At 45.2% G+C, this 20,191-nt stretch overlaps 1 protein-coding gene across 5 annotated transcripts in view; it reads right to left on the bottom strand.

The window, feature by feature from the left end:
• The window catches only part of LOC140467199 (F-actin-monooxygenase mical1-like), a 95,879-nt gene that overhangs the window by 5,642 nt on the left and 70,046 nt on the right, over positions 1-20,191 (bottom strand). For all 5 annotated transcript variants that reach the window (XM_072563394.1, XM_072563393.1, XM_072563392.1 and 2 more), the window contains 4 exons: positions 17,091-17,191; positions 12,980-13,084; positions 10,832-10,925; positions 2,529-2,616 (listed from right to left, as the gene is read on the bottom strand). In XM_072563394.1, the coding sequence (XP_072419495.1) occupies positions 2,529-2,616; positions 10,832-10,925; positions 12,980-13,084; positions 17,091-17,191 (388 nt within the window). The remainder of the gene's footprint in view (positions 1-2,528; positions 2,617-10,831; positions 10,926-12,979; positions 13,085-17,090; positions 17,192-20,191) is intronic.

The raw sequence follows: 20,191 nt of genomic DNA, 5'->3' as shown, positions 1-20,191 counted from the left end.
CCACTGACACCTCAGTCACCTGCCCTGCCTTATTTCCCAAGAGTGGGTCAAGTTTTGCACCTTCTCTAGTAGGTACATCCACATACTGAATCAGAAAATTGTCTTGTACGCACTTAAGAAATTCCTCTCCATCCAAACCTTTAACACTATGGCAGTCCCAATCGATGTTCGGAAAGTTAACATCCCCTACCATAACCACCCTATTATTCTTACAGATAGCTGAGATCTCCTTACAAGTTTGTTTCTCAATTTCCCTCTGACTATTAGGGGGTCTATAATACAATCCCAATAAGGTGATCATCCCTTTCTTATTTCTCAGTTCCACCCAAACAACTTCCCTGGATGTATTCCTGGGAATATCCTCCCTCATCACAGCTGTAATGGTATCCCTTATCAAAAATGCCACTTCCCCCTCCTCTCTTGCCTCTCTTTATATCCTTCCTGTAACATTTGTATCCTGGAACATTAAGCTGCCAGTCCTGCCCATCTCCGAGCCATGTTTCTGTAATTGCTATGATATCCCAGTCCCATGTTCCTAACCATGCCCTGAGTCCATCTGTCTTCCCTGTTAGGCCCCTTGCATTGAAATAAATACAGTTTAATTTATTAGTCCTATCTTGTCCCTGCCTGCCCTGACTGTTTGACTCACTTCTGTTCTCAGCTGTACCCGTCTCAGATTGATCTCTTTCCTCACTGTCTCCCTGAGTCCCACCGCTCCCCCCCCCCCCCCCCCAACCTTTCTAGTTTAAATCATCCCAAGCAGCTCTAGCAAATTTCCCTGCCAGTATATGGGTGGCACGGTGGCACAGTGGCACAGTGGTTAGCACTGCTGCCTCACAGCGCAAGAGACCCGGGTTCAATTCCCACCTCAGGCGACTGTCTGTGTGGAGTTTGCACGTTCTCCCCGTGTCTGCGTGGGTTTCCTCCGGGTGCTCCGGTTTCCTCCCACAGTCCAAAGATGTGCAGGTTAGGTGAATTGGCCGTGCTAAATTGCCCATAGTGTTAGGTAAGGGGTAGATGTAGATGTAGATGTAGATGTAGGGGTATGGGTGGGTTACGCTTTGGCGGGGCGGTGTGGACTTGTTGGGCCGAAGGGCCTGTTTCCACACTGTAAGTAATCTAAATCTAAACTAATCTATATTAGTCCCCTTCCAATCTAGGTGCAATCTGTCCTTCTTGTACAGGTCACTTCTACCCCAAAAGAGATTCCAATGATCCAAAAATGTGAATCCTTCTCCCATACACCAGCTCCTCAGCCATGCAGTCATCTGCTCTATCCCTCTGTTCCTGCTCTCACTAGCTCATTTTCCTACATTAAACTCCAATTGCTAAGGTTTCGCCCACTCCATCAGCCTACCTGTATCCCTTTGCAGATTGCCAAGACAAGATGCTCACCCAGATATTTCTGTACAATCAGTAAGTGTGAATACATTACAGTCTGCCCCTCCTCCAAATGATTAATTGAGAAAGTAAATAATCACGACCATAGGACTGATCCTTGTGACACTCCAACAATCGTATCTTTCCAAAATCAGAAAAAACTTACTCATCCTGACTCCCTGTCTTCTGTGTTTAACTACATCTGTGTTGACCACTTGGCATGCCTTAGTTTTTGGTTGGATTTTCTCCTCGACTGCAGGTTCTTCCTCCTTATCAAGCCCTTTTTTGGCTGGAATAAGTTTTTGCTGAGCATCGTGAAATACAGATAGTTATATAATGCAATGGTTGGGTTCTAGTGCAACCGTGCGTTACGGTAAAATCACGCTTTAGAAACACCACTTAGTGTTGGCGCTGTAATCGCGTTAGAGACAACACAACTTTTAAAAGTTTGGGCTTTTGTTCATCTCCTGACCTTCCCTTTAATCTATTTTCACTTTGCACAACTCTTCCTTCATCCCTCTGTCATCGTGTTTATTTAAGTTGAGGACAGTGGTTTGAGACCTGAGTTGGTCTCCCTCAATTCCACTATGTTGTTATTGTTCCCCACAACAGGATTCTGAACTATGTGATCTTACACTGCCTTATTACACATGATTAGTCTTAAAGTAGCCTGTTCTCATATAGTTGCTGCAACATACTGCTCTTACAAACACTCGGTCATGTGCTTTAGATATTGAACTTCCATGTCACCATTGTCCATGCAATTTATTCAGTCAATATGTAGATTAATATCATGTATAGCAATTATAGTGTCCTCCTTCAATATTTCCATTATTTACCGATTTATACCTTTAACGACAGTGAGACACCTCTTCAGGGTGCTGGAGAGATAGCTCTCACCCATGTTTTCTTTCCTTTGCCATTTCTTACTTCCACCCAAACCGATTCCAAATCATATTCTATAGCATCTCTATCACCACTTACCACCATGATACCATCCATTTTTAATAAAGCCACTACTTTTTGCCTGTTCTTCCAGCATGTCAAGTCCCCATTCTTGGTCACCCTGCAACACCACACTACTGAGGATTGATCAGGTCTAAAGGTCGTCATGGGAGAGCAGAGCGGCAAATATATGGTGGTCTTACTGTATCATTAACTCAGACTCTTCACTCAGGAGTTGGTTCTTGTCTTGCACCAGTGCGATCCAGGATTGCATCAGATCTTGCTGTTCACCTGTAGGAGAAACAAAGTTTAGAAACTGAACAAACCTGTCACGTTATTGGTAGATCTCAGCTTTAGCAAGTGGACAGAAATGCATGTGACTGCCTCTGAACCCATATCTGTTTCTGTCCCTTTATCTATTAACTTACCTTGATGCTCCCTGGCTGAACACTTCCTCCTAGCATCTCTTCCTCACAATTCCCTCAAACCTCCTCTTAACACATCTCAAGATAGTAAATGTACAGTGTGTGTGTGGAAATGATTGAACCTCACTTTGTACTGAACTGTTGACCTGGGGTTAGGTGCACATGACAATCCATGAGCACTTTATTTAGGCTCACCCTGCGACCTGTACAGTTTGTGTGTGACCCTGCCTCCACTCCTTTACCATCTCGTGCAGCAGGACAGAACAATCACCTCGTACACAAAGAGAGAGCCACTGCACTGCAGGTCTGACACTCCCTTCTACTTGATCCTGGAGTCACCAGAGATTAAAGGTTAAACTCCCAGACGCTGGAGCTAAGAGCACGGAAGACAGATCATGGTGCTATTTTCAAAATTTTGGTTTTTCTTTCATTTTTGCCAAACCCTTCTGTCCATCGATTGTCAGAAAAATATTGGTGATGCATAAAAATGGTTGGTTGACCAGAAGGGGTGGAAGCTGAGAGCTTATATCTCCCTGAGCATTCATGCTGCTATCACAGGAACATACGTACTGAAAGGTGAAGGTCACAGTTTCTGACTAATTCTTTCCCAGCTCCACCTTGTCCTGAAAATGCGGCTGAGTGTACACTTGCAGGAGATGTCTATTGGCGTTACGGCCGTGACCTTTTAACAAATAGAAGTTTGCTGTTTGTGGAATGCTGGGGCCCTCTGCTGGAAGGAAAGCATCTCTGCAACAGACCCAGTGTCTTCAATTCCCACTGTCCATGCCATTTTAAAGGAATAACAACACCAAAGAACGCTTGAGCCCAGTTTCTCAGTTTCAACTTCAGGTTGTGGGTGTGATTGGCGTTTATTGCGCAGCTCTGATTGCCTTTGAGAAGACAGTGGTGTTTAAGTGTGGCCATACAGCGAACAAACAGGCTGCAAGTGTGCAGCATATCATTTAAGATAGTCACACGACTGGCCATGCAACAATCTTAAAGGGGATGTATCATGTAACAAATAGATAATGCGCAGCAAAGTGATGTCTGAGGGAACAGCAGTGGTGAGCCACCTTCTTGAACCACCGTTGTCAAAAGGTTTTCACCCATAGTGCCGTTAGGGAGGACTTTGATGCAGCAGCAATGGTAACATTTGTCCAAAGTCAGGACACCATTTGACTTGAAGGTGGGCTGTCCTTCTAGATAGTGGACATTGCAGATTTGGCCTTTCCCGCACTAATGGGCTCCCTATTCTAGCTATAAGAGTTTAAAAGGATGATAGGGGATCTGATTGAAGCAAATTCAATTCCAACAGAACTGAACAGGTTTGATAAAGGACAGATGTTTCCCCTGGTTGGAGAGTCTACAACTGAGGATACAGTCTCAGTACATGGAGTCGACGATTTAGGATTGAGAAGAGGAAACATTTCTTCACTCAAAGAATAATGAACCTGTGGAATTCTCGACACCAGAAGGCTGTGGAAGCCTAGTCACTAGATATATTCAATAAAGAGATCAAGACATTTCTAGATTTTAATGGCATCAAGACCATTGGAAAAAAATTGGGAAAGTAAAATTGAGACAGGGAATCAGCCATGAACATATTGAATGGGAGAGCAGGCTCAAAGGGCCGAATGGCCTCCTCCTCGTCTCTATTTTACTAATGGGAGGGAAGGCATGGTGGAGTGAAAATTCAGAGTGAGAATCAGAATAAGCCATTCTTAACACAACAATCGTTTTCAGAGAGTGTGTGGTCTGGGAGGATGAAACATCACATGTAGAAATAAGTTATTTACAAGTGAAGGAAAGTGTATTTTCCATTGATTGAGTCATCCTAGGATAAGATCCTGAAGTCAGCACCAATTAAATTACACAAATGCATCCCAACCAGCATGAACAAAGAGCAGCATTGGATATTTCACATCACATGCTTAAGAGCTGTTATTTCTGAGGTAAAACACAAAGCAGAATACAGGTTACATGACGATAGCAAGCCAGCTATTACTCATTGGTTATTTAAAAATATTGGAGATTCTTAAAAATAGCTGTTGACCAGTTGTAGTGACAATGATAATTGTTTTTCTCCAAACAGTCACCCTCTTTTCATCGAAAATAATAATTTGAAAGCACAAATATTTGCAACTGTAAGTTATCCATGGTCAACAGCAATATATACCATTCACTAACAAACTCTATTAATTTGAGTCAGTCCCGCTTCTACCATCAGGAAGGGCTGTCCTGAAGAAGGGCTCATGCCCGAAACGTCGATTCTCCTGCTCCTTGGATGCTGCCCGATCTGCTGCGCTTTTCCAGCAACACATTTTCAGCACTGATCTCCAGCATCTGCAGTCCTCACTTTCTCCACATCTATCATCCTCTGCAAATGATATGTAACATCCTCTATGAATTGGGCAGGTCTTGTAATGGTACACGTTGTCATTGTCAGTTCATCAGGAACTTTGCCAGTCCTGGGATGAGGTTCTGTATGTGGACAGCAGTGTTCCCCTGCCAAGTGTTACTACTGATCCATCGTCCTCATTGAGAAACAGTGGACTAATGGTTCTGATGGTTGTGCTGCATTCTGTGCAGTTGGTGACACATCTTCTTCCAGCCATCTACAGTGAAGGAGCAGCTGTCCTAGTTGTATGTATATACCTATAGTTACAATAGTATAGTCAATAATATAATTCATGTTCACTGAGTGGGAGCAAGATGATAACTGTTCTACACAGGCACCAAGTTGTCATGTGGACTGCCCCTTGTTAAGGGCATTAAATGTTTGTGCTCTGACTGACTCTCCGATGCTAAAGTCTGGTCATGAGCTGGTGGCTTTATCAAAGTGAAATTTAGCTTATTTTGGGTTGCTGATGTAGTCCTTAATCTCATTGCTGATGTTTGGCCAGTGCAGCACTCAAGAATTGCAGATGCTGGAATCCAAGGTAGACAGGTAGAGGAGGCTGGAAGAACACAGCAAGCCCGGCTGCATCAGGAGATGGAGAAGTCAACGTTTCGGATGTAACCCTTGACAGTTATGTGGATACACGTCAGCATCTTTTTGCCTTAACTCCTTAGAGACGATGAGTCCAAGATGCCATCTTGAGCTGTCATTTCATCTAGAGTCATAGAGGTGTACAGCATGGAAACAGACCCTTCGGTCCAACCTGTCCATGCCGACCAGATATCCCAACCCAATCTAGTCCCACCTGCCACCATCCGGCCCAAACCCTTCCTATTGATATACCCATCCAAATGCCTCTTAAATGTTGCAATTGTACCAGCTTCCACCACTTCCTCTGGCAGCTCATTCCATACATGTACCACCCTCTGTGTGAAAACGTTGCCCCTTAGGTCTCTTTTATATCTTTTCCCTCTCACCCTAAACCTATGCCCTTTAGTCTCCCCCACCCCAGGGAAAAGACTTTGTCTATTTATCCTATCCATGCCCCTCAATTTTGTAAACCTCTATAAGGTCACCCCACAGCCTCTGACACTCCAGGGAAAACAGCCCCAGTCTGTTCAGCCTCTCCCTATAGCTCAAATCCTCCAACCCTGACAACATCCTTGTAAATCTTTTCTGAACCCTTTCAAGTTTCACAACATCTTTCCGATAGGAAGGAGACCAGAATTGCATGCAATATTCCAACAGTGGCCTAACCAATGTCCTGTACAGTCACAACATGACCTCCCAACTCCTGTACTCAATACTCTGACCGATAAAGGAAAGCATACCAAACGCTGCCTTCACTATCCTATCTACGTGCGATTCCACTTTCAAGGAGATATGAACCTGCACTCCAAGGTCTCTTTGTTCAGCAACACTCCCTTGGACCTTACCATTAAGTGTATAAGTCCTGTTAAGATTTGCTTTCCCAAAATGCAGCACCTCGCATTTATCTGAATTAAACTCCATCTGCCACTTCTCAGCCCATTGGCCCATCTGATCAAGTTCCCGTTGTGATCTGAGGTAACCTTCTTCACTGTCCACTACACCTCCAATTTTGGTGTCATTTGCAAACTTACTAACTGTATCTCTTACGCTCGCATCCAAATCATTTATGTAAATAACAAAAAGTAATGGACCCAGCACCGATCCTTGTGGCACTCCACTGGTCACAGGCCTCCAGTCTGAAAAACAACCCTCCACCACCAACCTCTGTCTTCTACCTTTGAGCTCTGTCTGTCCAATACTCCCCTATATACCAGGTCTGTCCTAAAGACATCCAGTCCATCCTTTCATTACTAATTCCCACAACATTTGCAGAGTTGCATCAAATTGCTTGATTCGAGCAAGTCTTTCAGATGCCGTGTCTCTGCTGGGTGAAGATTTCCAAATCAAGTCGGGTTGTTGCTTTTCATTGATTCTGAAAGATTTCACACTCCACCCTAGCATCCTCAACTTTTCTCACAGAGGGTGCTGCTCCCCACAGCTTCTCAGCAATGCACATCTGTTTCTCTTAGTGGGCGGCACGGTGGCACAGTGGTTAGCACTGCTGCCTCACAGCGCCAGAGACCCGGGTTCAATTCCTGCCTCAGGCGACTGACTGTGTGGAGTTTGCACGTTCTCCCCGTGTCTGCATGGGTTTCCTCCGGGTGCTCCGGTTTCCTCCCACAGTCCAAAGATGTGCAGGTCAGGTGAATTGGCCATGCTAAATTGCCCGTAGTGTTAGGTAAGGGGTAGATGTAGATGTAGGGGTATGGGTGGGTTACACTTCGGCAGGCGGTGTGGACTTGTTGGGCCGAAGGGCCTGTTTCCACACTGTAAGTAATCTAATCTAATTAATTTGTCGTGTACAGATAATATCTCTGAAAAACAAACGATGTCACTTTGCAGATTCTTTGACTGAATAGAAGTAGCCCTGAGGAACATGCTTTGAAATGGCTTGAGGTTGGACTCTACTGTCACTTCATCTGTCTCAAATCGGTATGATTGATATGCTTACAAACAATGGCAATAATCGGTCCACAACGTTGGTACATTTACATTAAATGTAATCAGTTGTCCTTGCTGTATACGTGTTGCTCCAAGTTCTGTCTCACTGGAATCACACTGCAGGGTAACATCATCATTGACATCACAGTTACCCTCAGCCCTGGTGTCGTTATCACTTGTTATTTATTTCTAGTAAATCTTCTTCTATTCCTCAATACACTGAGCTTTCTGGAGCTTCGCACCCTGATCATGAATAATGCAAACACTTTGCTACATTGTTCTCAAAATCAATGAAATGTTCGACTGTGTTCACATCTGTCGGTTGCTGCATCTGTGCTACAGCTCTCATTTTGTCAGCACCCCCATGGGCAAAGCCATTCTGCGGTCAGTACATACCCTATGTTCTCTACTTCAAGCACCTTCAATTGTATTATCTCCTTGTTCAGCTTCAGGTTTCATTTGGTGAATTCTCTGTCGCAGTTGCACCCCATAGTGATTGTGGTCTGTGATGGCTTCTTCCATTGTGTCTCCACCTTCATAGACAAGCAGATCGTTATCGGGGTCTGCATTCAACCCATTGTATTGGGCTCCCAGCTTCATTCATCCCTTGGAATAGGTATCACTCCATCATATAACCTGAACCTTACCTTTGTATGCACCTGCAAAGCTCATAAATGTTGCACAATTAGCACCGATGTCCACTTAATCGTTGAATCTCTACAGTGTGGGAGCAGGCCAGTCAGCCATTCAAGTCCACAGCAACCCTCCAAGGAGCATCCCACCCTGTAACCCTGCATTTCCCGTGGCTAACCAACCCAGCCTGCGCATTCCTGGAGGAACCCACACAGACACGGGGAGAATGTGAAATTCCACACAGACAGTCGTCTGAGGGTGGAATCAAACCAGGGTCCCTGGCGCTGTGAGGCAGCAGTGCTAACCATTGAGCCACCATGCCACCCTATACTTCACATTCACTTGATCATCGTTCTAACAGTCACACCCCATTGGTTGCCTTTAGACCTGAGGATGCCTGCCTGTTTGTAGTGCAGGGTGATTCATTTGAAGCGTTGGCTGACATCTCTCCAGCAGCCATTTTGATTAGCTTGCTTTGCCTCTTTATAGCTAAAACACTTACATGTGAAGTAATCACCTTCTTGCAGGTTAGAGCATTGTTTCCTCTACAATGGACATGCTTTCATTTCTTTTGTGTGCTGTCCTCTGCAATATTGTCCTCTTGCCTTCAACTGTCTGCTGGCCCAGTATGAACATTATTTCCTTTTCTTTTCAATATGTTGTTCTCATTGGGCCTAGAATGTCTTGCAATATAATGCAAAGCCTTACCTATACTTCCATTAATACTGTCAGTGTTGTGGTTCTGTTCACCGAGCTGGGAATTTGTGTTGCAGATGTTTCGTCCCCTGTCTAGGTGACATCCTCAGTGCTTGGGAGCCTCCTGTGAAGCGCTTCTGTGATGTTTCCTCCGGCATTTGTAGTGGTTTGTCTCTGTCGCTTCCGGTTGTCAGTTCCAGCTGTCCGCTGTAGTGGCTGGTATATTGGGCCCAGGTCGATGTGTTTGTTGATAGAGTCTGTGGATGAGTGCCATGCCTCTAGGAATTCCCTGGCTGTTCTCTGTTTGGCTTGTCCTATAACAGTAGTGTTGTCCCAGTCGGACTCATGTTGCTTGTCATCTGCGTGTGTGGCTACTAAGGATAGCTGGTCGTGTCGTTTCGTGGCTAGTTGGTGTTCATGGATACGGATCATTAGCTGTCTTCCTGTTTATCCTATGTAGTGTTTTGTGCAGTCCTTGCATGGGATTTTGTACACTACATTGGATTTGCTCATGTTGGGTATCGGGTCCTTTGTCCTGGTGAGTTGTTGAGTGGCCACTGCAACGGACAGCTGGAACTGACAACCGGAAACGGCAGAGACAAACCGCTACAAATGCCAGAGGAAACATCACAGAAGCGCTTCACAGGAGATTCCCAAGCACTGAGGATGTCACCTAGACAGGGGACGAAATGTCTGCAACACAAATTCCCAGCTCGGCGAACGGAACCACTACAACGAGCACCCGAGCTACAAATCTTCTCCCAAACTTTGAACTGTCAGTGTTTTAAGATATGTTGACAGCTGACTTGAGAATGAAGTGCCTCCTGTCTCAGTAGACATGCTCTCACAGCTGGATCCAGGATAATCCTATCTCTGATGCAATCATCTTTCCATTATCCAAACTCTCGGGATTCTGTCCAATGTGTCAGTGCCGTCACTATCTGATCAACAGTTTCCCTTCTCCTTGAGTTGTTATGTTGAATACAAGAACTTTCATCAGTAGCATTAATATAGGGTTAAGGTATATCTTCAAAATCTTGCCTGTCTAGGTTCTCTGCTCTTCAGTGAAATCTTCAAGGTGAAGTATGCTTTCCCCTCCACTGTCAAAAGGGTTGCTCTTCTTAATTGCACAGTCTTATTAGTTAACTTTGTAGCCATTTTAGAGTTCTCCCACAGACAGTGGTAAACATGCTATTTCAATCTCATGACTCCTTTTAGTTCAACAGCAGCTGGGAATGGAAAATTCATGACCAGTCTGACTCACCCAGCACTTAAGAAGTTGCAGGCTGTGGTTTTAATTCTTTCTTGTGTTTTTGTTCACAGCAGCTGGCTGTCCTCCAGCTCTGAAAACCCTCTCAACCACAGCCGCACACTTCCGGCTTTATAGTTCCAGTGATGTGCTTGATCGCTACCACAAGCTAAAGTGAAGGCAAGTTCTAGCTGACAAAGAAAAAAATAATATGAAGAGCCAGGTAGTACATTATGTACAGATGCATTTCCCAAACAGGAAGTGCTCTAAATAAACACAAAGCTTTTGCAAAATGATGTTTCACTTTTGTCTTTGAGACAGGCACCTTTATGTTTTTTGTTATATATGATCAAATCAACTAAGTGCTTTGAATGCGTAGGTTTTGACAGACTTAATCCTCTCTTTAAGACAGGACAGAGTTTCCACAGAAAGGCACGGTTGAAAAAGAGCCAGATTTTATTGGGGTGTTAAATCATGAATGAATTTCAGAACACCAGGGGAAATCCTTATCACATTCCTCACCCAAACACAGTCTTATGAGGAGAAGCTGTGTGACTGAATTGTGGCTTTTACCTTTATTATTGCGCATTTCCTGCTCAAGGTGAATTCCCCTCTGCTCCAAGTCATGGAACGTCTGTTCAATCTCTTCTAACCGTCTCTGAATCATCTGTGGTACAAAGAGAAAACACTGGGATAACACAGGCTTGGCACCATGAAAACACAGGCTTGACACCATGAAAACACAGGCCCACACCAGAAAAACACAGGCCCACGCCAGAAAAACACAGACTCCAACCATGAAAACACAAGTTTAAAACCATGAAAACACAGGCTCGGCACCATGAAAACACAGGCTTGACACCATGAAAACATTGGCCCACACCAGGAAAACACAGGCTTGACACCGTGAAAACACAGGCTTGACACCATGAAAACACAGGCCCACACCATGAAAACACTGGCCAACACCAGGTAAACACAGGCTCCCATCATGAAAACACAGGCTTAACACCATGAAAACACAGGCTTGGCACCATGAACACACAGGCTTGGCACCATGAAAACACAGGCCCACACCATGAAAACACTGGCCAACACCAGGTAAACACAGGCTCCCATCATGAAAACACAGGCTTGACACCACGAAAACACAGGGCCCCACACCAGGAAAATACAGGCTCCAATCATGAAAACACAGGCCCACACCAGGAAAACACAGACTTGACACCATGAAAAACATTGGACCACACCAGGTAAACACAGGCCCACACCAGGAAAACACAAGCTTCACACTAGGAAACACAGTCTTGGCACCATGAATATACGGGCCTACTCTTGGAAAACACAGGCTTGACACCATGAAAACACAGGGCCCCACACCAGGAAAATACAGGCTCCAATCATGAAAACACAGGCCCACACCAGGAAAACACAGGCTTGACACCAGAAAACACAGGCTTGGCACCATGAAAACACAGACTCACACCAGGAAAACACAGGTTTGACACCATGAATATACAAGCCTACACTTGGAAAACACAGGCTTGACACCATGAAAATACAGGCCTGACACCATGAAAACACAGGCTTGACAACATGAAAACACAGGCCTGACACCAAGAATACACAGGCCCACACCAGGAAAACACAGGCTTGACAACATGAAAACACAGCCCCACATCATGAAAACACAGGTCCACACCAGGAAAACACAGGACTGACATTAAGAAAACACAGGCCCCAACACCAGTAAAACGCAGGCTCCAATCATGAAAACACAGGCCCACACCATGAAAACACAGGCTTGACACCATGAAAACATTGACCCACACCAGGAAAACACAGGCTTGACACCATGAAAACACAGGCTTGACACCATCAAAACATTGGCCCACACCAGGAAAACACAGGCCCACACCAGGAAAACACAGGCTTCACACTTGGAAAGCACAGGCTTGACACCATGAAAACACAGGTGTGACACCATGAAAACATTGGCCCACACCATGAAAACACAGGCCTGACATCAAGAAAACGCAGGCTTGACACCATGAAAACACAGTCCCCCACCAGGAAAAGATAGGCTCTAAAAAGGGGAGACACATGCTGGAGATGAGGAGAAGTGAGGCCAAACTCAACATGTGGTCCTGGGAGTGTCACATCTCAGGTCTGTCCTTATTCTGTCTCCATGTAGGGAGGGAAGCAGGCAGAGAAGTGACAGCACAGTAGGTGTTGTCCCTATGTGTAGTCCAAACAGTAGGTGTGAGGAGAGTCTGAAAGGGGGGGGGTAGAGGTGAGGATGAGGGTTTGGGTCCATGAAGGGAACCGTGGAGCACAGGATCTCAAAGGAATCACTCATCCTGCATGTGGCATGACTCAGCAATGACCTTAGGTCAACAGGAAGTTGAACGTAAATAGTAGGGGATTTTGAGCATTAATTTAAACCTGCTCCAGAATCAGGTAAAGTAACGTTTTCAAACCAATGGTGCCAGTAACTGAGACATAATTGATTTAATGGACACAGAATCAAACACAGTGTGATCCAACTGCTGCATGGTCCGACTCCATCATTTTCAACATCAAACCTAATCCTATGTGGGCCCAGGAGGGGACCCTCACCTCTGTTGGTTTCAGTGAAATGATTCAATGATGAAGGGGGGCAGCAGTGGGGCAGTCTGGGATAGCCTAGCACTCGAGGACGTAGCTAATATCCCACATTACCTGAGCTTTCGCAAACCTTGCCATTTCTTCCTGTCTTGCACGGCGTTCAAACGTTCTTAGTTTCCACGTTTGCCTCTTTGCTGCAAACTCCTCTGGAGTCAGCCTCTGGGAGAAAGGGAACAATGTCTCTTACAGTTAACCTCAGTTTATACCCCTTTAAATATTATTTGTGTACAGAAGGTCATCTAACTGATGTGTACCAGATAAAGCCTCACATCAATTACTGTCCACTGCAGGTCAGTCAGCTGGTTAGACATTCCCTGAAAGCACTCTTAGAGTCATAGAGATTACAGTACGGAAACAGACCCTACAGTCAAACTCCCCCATGCCGACCAGATATCCCATATAACTCTCGTCCCATTTGCCTGCATTTGGCCCATATCCCTCTGAAGTCTTCCTATTCATATACCCATCCAGATGCCTTTTAAATGTTGCAATTGCACCAGCCTCCACCACTTCCTCTGGCAGCTCATTCCATACACGTACCACCCTCTGTGTGAAAAATTTACTCCTTAGGTCCTTTTTAAATCTTTTCCTCTCACCTTAAGCCCATGGCTTCTAGTTTTGGATTCCCTAACCTTGGGAAAAAGACCTTGACAATTCACCCTATCCATGTCCCTCATGATTTGATTAAATCTCTATAAGGTCACCCCTCAGCCTTCAATGCTCCAAGGAAAACAGCCCCAGCCTTATCAGCCTCTCCCTACAGCTCAATCTCTCCAACCCTGGCAACATCCTTGTAGATCTTTTCTGAACCCTTTCAAGTTTCAAAACAGCCTTCCTATAGCAGAGAAACCAGAATTGTACACAGAATTCCAAAAGTGGCCTAACCAATATCCTGTACAGCCACAACATGACCATCCATCTCTATACTCAATACACTGACCAATAAAGGAAAGCATAGCAAATGCCTTCTTCACCATCCTGTCTACCTACGACTCCACTTTCAATGAACTATGAACTTGCACTCCAAGGTCTCTTTGTTCAGCAACACTCCCTAGGACCTTACCATTAAATGTATAAGTCCTGCTCTGATTTGCTTTTCCAAAATGCAGCACCTCAGATTTATCTAAATTAAACTCCATCTGTCACTCCTCAGCCCACTGGCCCATCTGATCAAGATCCCGTTGTAATCTGAGGTAATCTTCCTCACTGTCGACTACACCTCCAATTTTGGTGTCATCTGCAAACTTACTAACCACACCTCCTATACTCACAGAGCAAAAGTGAGGACTGCAGATGCTGGAGATTAGAATTGAAAGTGTTGTGCTAGAAAGCACGGCAGGTCTGGCAGCATCTGAAGAGCAGGAAAGTCGATGTTTCAGGCAAAAGCCCTTCTTCAGGACTATATTCACAGCCAAATCATTTGTATACCAAGTGTAGTCTTGTGGAATCCATGTCTCTCCATTGTCTGACCTGGTGGTCACCTCACATGGCCACACTTGGACAATATCAGCAGGATATATGACCACATTATGTCCAGGTCACCCTGTATACCTCCCATAGGAATTCAATAAGAGCAATTATGAAGATGAAACTCGGCTTGTGTTTCTCCTTCTTAATGCCGAACATGAATTTCCTTCTGTTCAGCTTAACCACTAAATCAGGAAGATGCTGATGTCAGTAAGAGCCAAATGAGACAGAAAAACTACAGGTAGGTTAAGTGACCACAGGTCCTAGCAGACCATAGGACAGCCGTCTCATTAGAGAGAGAGAGAGAGACGACTGGTGGTGGTTTAACCTGAAGGTTGAGAAGGAGAGTTCGTCATGTTAAGCTCAGTGACAGAATTGAACCCATGCTGTTGGCATCACACCACATTGCAAACCAGCCATCCAGCCAACTGAGCTAACCGACCCCTAACAGACAGCAATATAAGATACAATAAATATCAATTAAAGTAATAATGTAATGAAGTTAAAGTTGATAGTCAGAATGGAAAAGAGCAGTGAGAATCAGCACAGTATAATCTCGCTGAATTGTCGGCAACATAATGCCAATTGTTATTCTATTTTGAATAGTTGAATGCTGTGACCTTGTGTCCCTTAGCTGATGGAAACTGTGGTTTTATGTAGAATCTTTACAATGAACAGCAGAAGGTACCTGCACCCTGTCAGTCTGGGAAGGATCAAAATGCAGGGTTGGCCGGGAGAGGAGGAGGTGGGGGAGTGAACCTTTCTGCATTAGTGTGATTGTCAGCAGTCTGTTTTCCACCATTCCCATTGTATATCCACTGACCTAAATTTTAACTATAACGGCCAGGATTTATAACCAGATTTCAAAGATAGGAGTCCAATAACAAAATATTGTAATAAACTACATCATTTGACAGAAAGGTCTTGACTGAGCTCAGGGTGTGGAATGCACTGCTTGGAAATCTGGTGGTGGCAGGTTCATTGGAGGCATTCAGAGGGTATTCAGTGATTATCTGTATGGAATAAGAGTACAGAGATATAGAGAAAAGGCAGGAGATTGGCACTAGGAGAGGAGCAGGCACAATGGGCTGAATGGCCATCTTCTACACCGTAAGAATTCTGGTGCTTCACAGAATTGAAGGCTCACTATTTTAACCTAAACTTGCACAGTGGACTAACTCTCCACTGAGGTAACAGTACACAAACACAGTATTACTCTGGATTCCTGAAATTCCCTTTTGTGCAGTTTGGTTAGAATTGCCTCCAACATTAGGCCCTAAAATGCAGCTTTGATGGGAAATTGAGAAAGAGAAGTCATCATCTCTCAGTTGAACATTCACTTGTGTTAATTCAATCCAAAACCCAAGGTCAACCCACATCCCTGGTGCTGTGAGGCAGCAGTGCTAACCACTGAGCCACTGAGCCATGTCCAGATGGAAATACAGTGAGGTATAATTACAACACTTAAAAGGCATTTGGCTGGGGACATTAATAGGTAGGGGCATGGGCCAAGTGCTAACCAATGGGACTAGATTAATTTAGATTAGATTACTTACAGTGTGGAAACAGGCCCTTCGGCCCAACAAGTCCACACCGCCCCGCCGAAGCGTAACCCACCCATACCCCTACATCTATATCTACCCCTTACCTAACACTACGGGCAATTTAGCATGGCCAATTCACCTGCCCTGCACATCTTTGGAGTGTGGGAGGAAACCGGAGCACCCGGAGGAAACCCACGCAGACACGGGGAGAACCTGCAAACTCCACACAGTCAGTCGCCTGAGGCGGGAATTGAACCCGGGTCTCTGGCGCTGTGAGGCAGCAGTGCTAACCACTGTGCCACCGTGCCACCCACATTTAGGCATGGACGATTTGGACTGAAGGGTCTATTTCTGTGCTGACCATCTCTATGATTCTATGACTCTAAGTGTGGAATTAGGCTTTTCAGACAATAGGTTTATTGACAGAATGCAGCATTATTATATACCTGTTTCCTACCTCCCCAAGGTTCCTCCTCACTATTTTAATCAATCTTTATAGATGTGTTATAAGACAGCTCCACTGTAACACAACCTGAGAAATAACTTAAGCTAGGACTTTCTGGCCCAGAGACAGGGATACCAATCTCTTGTAACTAGTGTTAAGAGAATCCCTACAGCCTGGGAACAGGCCAATCAGCCCATTAAGTTCACACCAACTTTCTGAACAGCATCCCACCCAGACCCATTACCTTGCATTTCCTCTGGCTATCCCACCTAGCCCACACATCCCTGGACACTATAGCACAGCTAATCTACCTAACCTGCACATCTTTGGACTGCGGGAGGAAACTGGAACACCTGGAGGAAGCCCCCACAGACATGTGGAGAACATGCAAACTCCATACAGACAGTTGCCAGATGGTGGACTCGAACCCGGGTCCCTGGCGCTGTGAGGCAGCAGTGCTAACCACTGAGTCACCATGCTGCCCCATTCTAGGTTTGTTTTTTAATCAAACTGTTCAGAGAGATTACATTGCAGAGATGTTATTACATATCTCTATGCAGGTGGCACTTGAACTGGGGTCTCCTGGCTCAGACACTACCCACTGTGTCACAACAGCACTAAAAAGCACTCTCGGTACGTTATGAAGTAATGCTAATCACCAATGCATCTTAACCATAGAATTAACATGCCACTAGCAACTTGTACTCACCGTTTTGATTGGCTCAGTATTAGATTTCATGTCATCTTCGCTAAGGGACTCATCTTCATCATCAGCCGATTGTTCATCGCCACTCAAATTGCTCGATTTTACTGGATAACATATACACAGAAGCATCCCATCAGATACCTGATTCCGTGTGAGATGAAGCACATTACAATTGATCCTCAATGTGAGCGAAGTTGGATCAAGATTTGAGGCATGTCGACTCACCCTCTGAGTACATTCAAGAAATGATCAATGAAGGGATATTGGCACTAAAGCAGCAGTTGCTGGAGAAACTCATCAGGTTTGGTAGAGAGAAAGCAGAATCAATATTCCAGGTCCAGTGACCCTTCATCAGAACTGGCTATAATTGGGAAAAGTGGGTCTATAGACTGAAGATAGGGTTAGTGGGTGATAGGTGAAGGAATAACTGATAGATGGAGACACAGCCTAGAGAGAGAGGTGGAGAACAGCGGTCGGCCAGACAAAGGGATGTATAGTGGTAACCAGGGAGAGACGAAAGCTGCTAATGTGGACCATCAGGGGGTTAGAACGGATTGGCTATGCTGAAAGCAACTGATATGTGATGACAGGGCCTGGAATGTGGGGGTGGGGAAAGGACATGGGAGAAGGTGCTCAAACCCGAACATTATTGAACTCGATATTGAGTCCTGAAGGTTGGAGGATTCCCAAGCGGAAAATTCTCTCAGCTTCTGCTAAGCTTCACTGGAGCACTGCAGCAAGCCTGAGACAGAGATATTGGCCAGGGAACATGGTCTGCTAAAATGACCCTGAGCTTCCAGCTTCCTGCCACTTCAACGCCTCACCCTGTTCCCTGGCCAACATCTCTGTCTCGGGTTTGCTGCAGTGCTTCAGGGTTGCTCAGTGTCAGCTGGAGGAACAGCATCTCATTTTCCACATGGGGACCCTTCAGGACCCAATATCAAGTTCAATTACTTCAGGGTCTGAGCACCTTTTCCCATATCCTTTCCCCATCCCGAAATCTCAGGCCCTGTCATCACATGGGCTGCTTTCAGCACAGCCGATCCATTCTCACCCTCTCATGGTCCACATTAGCAGCTTTCCTTTCTCCCTGTCTCACCATTCTGCATCCCTTTGTCATCCCGACTGCTGCTTTCTCTCTCTCTCTCTCTCTCTCTCTCTGGGCACCATCGCCACCTGTCGTTTATTCCTCCCCCTCCCATACCCCATCTTCAGTATACATAACAACCTTTTCCCACCTATAATCAGTTCTGAAGAAAGGTTGCTGGAACCTGAAACATTGACTGCTTTCTCCCCATAGATGCTACCAGACCTGCTGAGTTTCTCCAGCAATTTGTTTTTGGTTCATATTTCCAACATGTTGGCACTGTGTGGGTAGGGGTGAAATTCAAAGACTAGCCATTATCTTGTTGAAAAGTGGAACAGGCCAATAGGCCAACTCTAGTTCTTATACACTTTCCAAATAGGGGCATTATACAAATTAGACAGATATTACTACGCCACAGTGATCATATCACTGAAGATCAATGAACATCATTATTCCATGACCAACTTCATTTGAGCTTCTATTTGTCGTTAGCTTCCTCTGCTTATGGTGACACAACAGACTGATACATTGAGACACAATGAGACAAGAGACCCACAGACTGGTGGTAGATGTATTATCGAGGTGAATACTCAGATTTGACCCTGTGCCCACTGTATTATGTAGCAATGTGATATACAATGACTTAGGATCCATGTATTGACCTGGAAATAGTTAAAGAGTCATTGTGTTTGTGATTTGATCTCTATTCGAACCTGAGGTTTTTCCTGATTTCTCCTTATTTTATACAGAATAACACATGAGTTACACAAAGGAGCTCTTTAGCCCCCTCGGGCTAGCTCTGTCATTTTATAAAGATTTGGTTGTGGTCTCAACTCCATTTTCCAATTCCCCCCTCCCTACTCATAAAGCCTTGTCTTCCTTGTGTGTGCAAAGATCCAGCCTGCCAGAATTGACCAAATGTCCAGGGGGGGGATGTGTGGCTAGAGATTTCGAAATGCTTTGGTCACACATCAGCCTTGAGAGCTTGGCAGACTCAAAACGTTGTTGACATAAAAACCGTCCAAAGTTGGCCACAGCTCACAACCACAAATGAGCAATTTTACTCAGAAAAACTGAAATGAGCAAGCATGGGGAAATCTAACTTAAGCTTTTTGCTTGAGGGAAGTTTGTGTCTTTAACGATGTGTACAGCCATTATTAGGAACTGCGTCTGCCCCTGGTGTTGCATCTCTCCCAGGAGGGCCAACACTCAACTGGGTCGATGAATTGGTGCTGAGTTCCTACAGTGCACTTTTATTCACCTGTGGGATGTGGGCATCACTGGTTGGGCTAACATTTATTGGCCGACCCCAGTTGCCCAAGAGAAGGTGCCGCTGAGCTGTCTTTCGGTGCATGTGGCACACCCACAGTGCCGTTTGGGAAGAGAGTTTCAGGACGTTGACCCAGTGACAGTGAAGCAATAGCACGTCCAGGGATGGTGTGTGGTTTGAAGGGTTACATGTAGGCATCAGTGTTTTCAGCGGGTGGAAAGGGGCTGCCCACTCTTGACAAGGTTCGGCAGAGTTCAATGTGCACCTTAACACCTACTCTGTTGAATGCAGCAAGGTTTCTCCAGAGCAGGGAAGGCAGTGGAAATATTGTTACACCATGTCAGAAAGCTGTTTTCTCAGACTCCACGTAACACCTTGCCTCTTAGTGTACCTCTGCTGTCACTGGCCATGCTTGCAGAATGTGACAATAGCTGAGATTGTGTGCCAGTTGCTCTTCAGCCACCAGAGTGACCCACTGAAAGCAGGCTAACTGTTGTCAGGATTCACAATGCCTGGACACATGAGTCAGACACTGAGGAAGTGAAATCCCCCTCAGTTGTGATAGAGGGCCAAGTGGACAAATACCACCTGTAAAACCATCTGGGTCTAACCAACGGTGTCCTGCATCCTGGTGACATTTGCAATCCTTTTGAAGCCACATGTTCACTCTGCCTGTTTTACATTGGCAAGAGAGACTGGGATGGAGTTAGCCATCATTGAACTGAGGCAACAAGAACTCCCTCATGT

Source organism: Chiloscyllium punctatum, chromosome 45 (assembly GCF_047496795.1).
Source record: "Chiloscyllium punctatum isolate Juve2018m chromosome 45, sChiPun1.3, whole genome shotgun sequence".
Taxonomy (NCBI): domain Eukaryota; kingdom Metazoa; phylum Chordata; class Chondrichthyes; order Orectolobiformes; family Hemiscylliidae; genus Chiloscyllium; species Chiloscyllium punctatum.
Note: the sequence above shows the minus strand (reverse complement) of the source record. Positions and strands in the feature narration are given on the sequence as shown.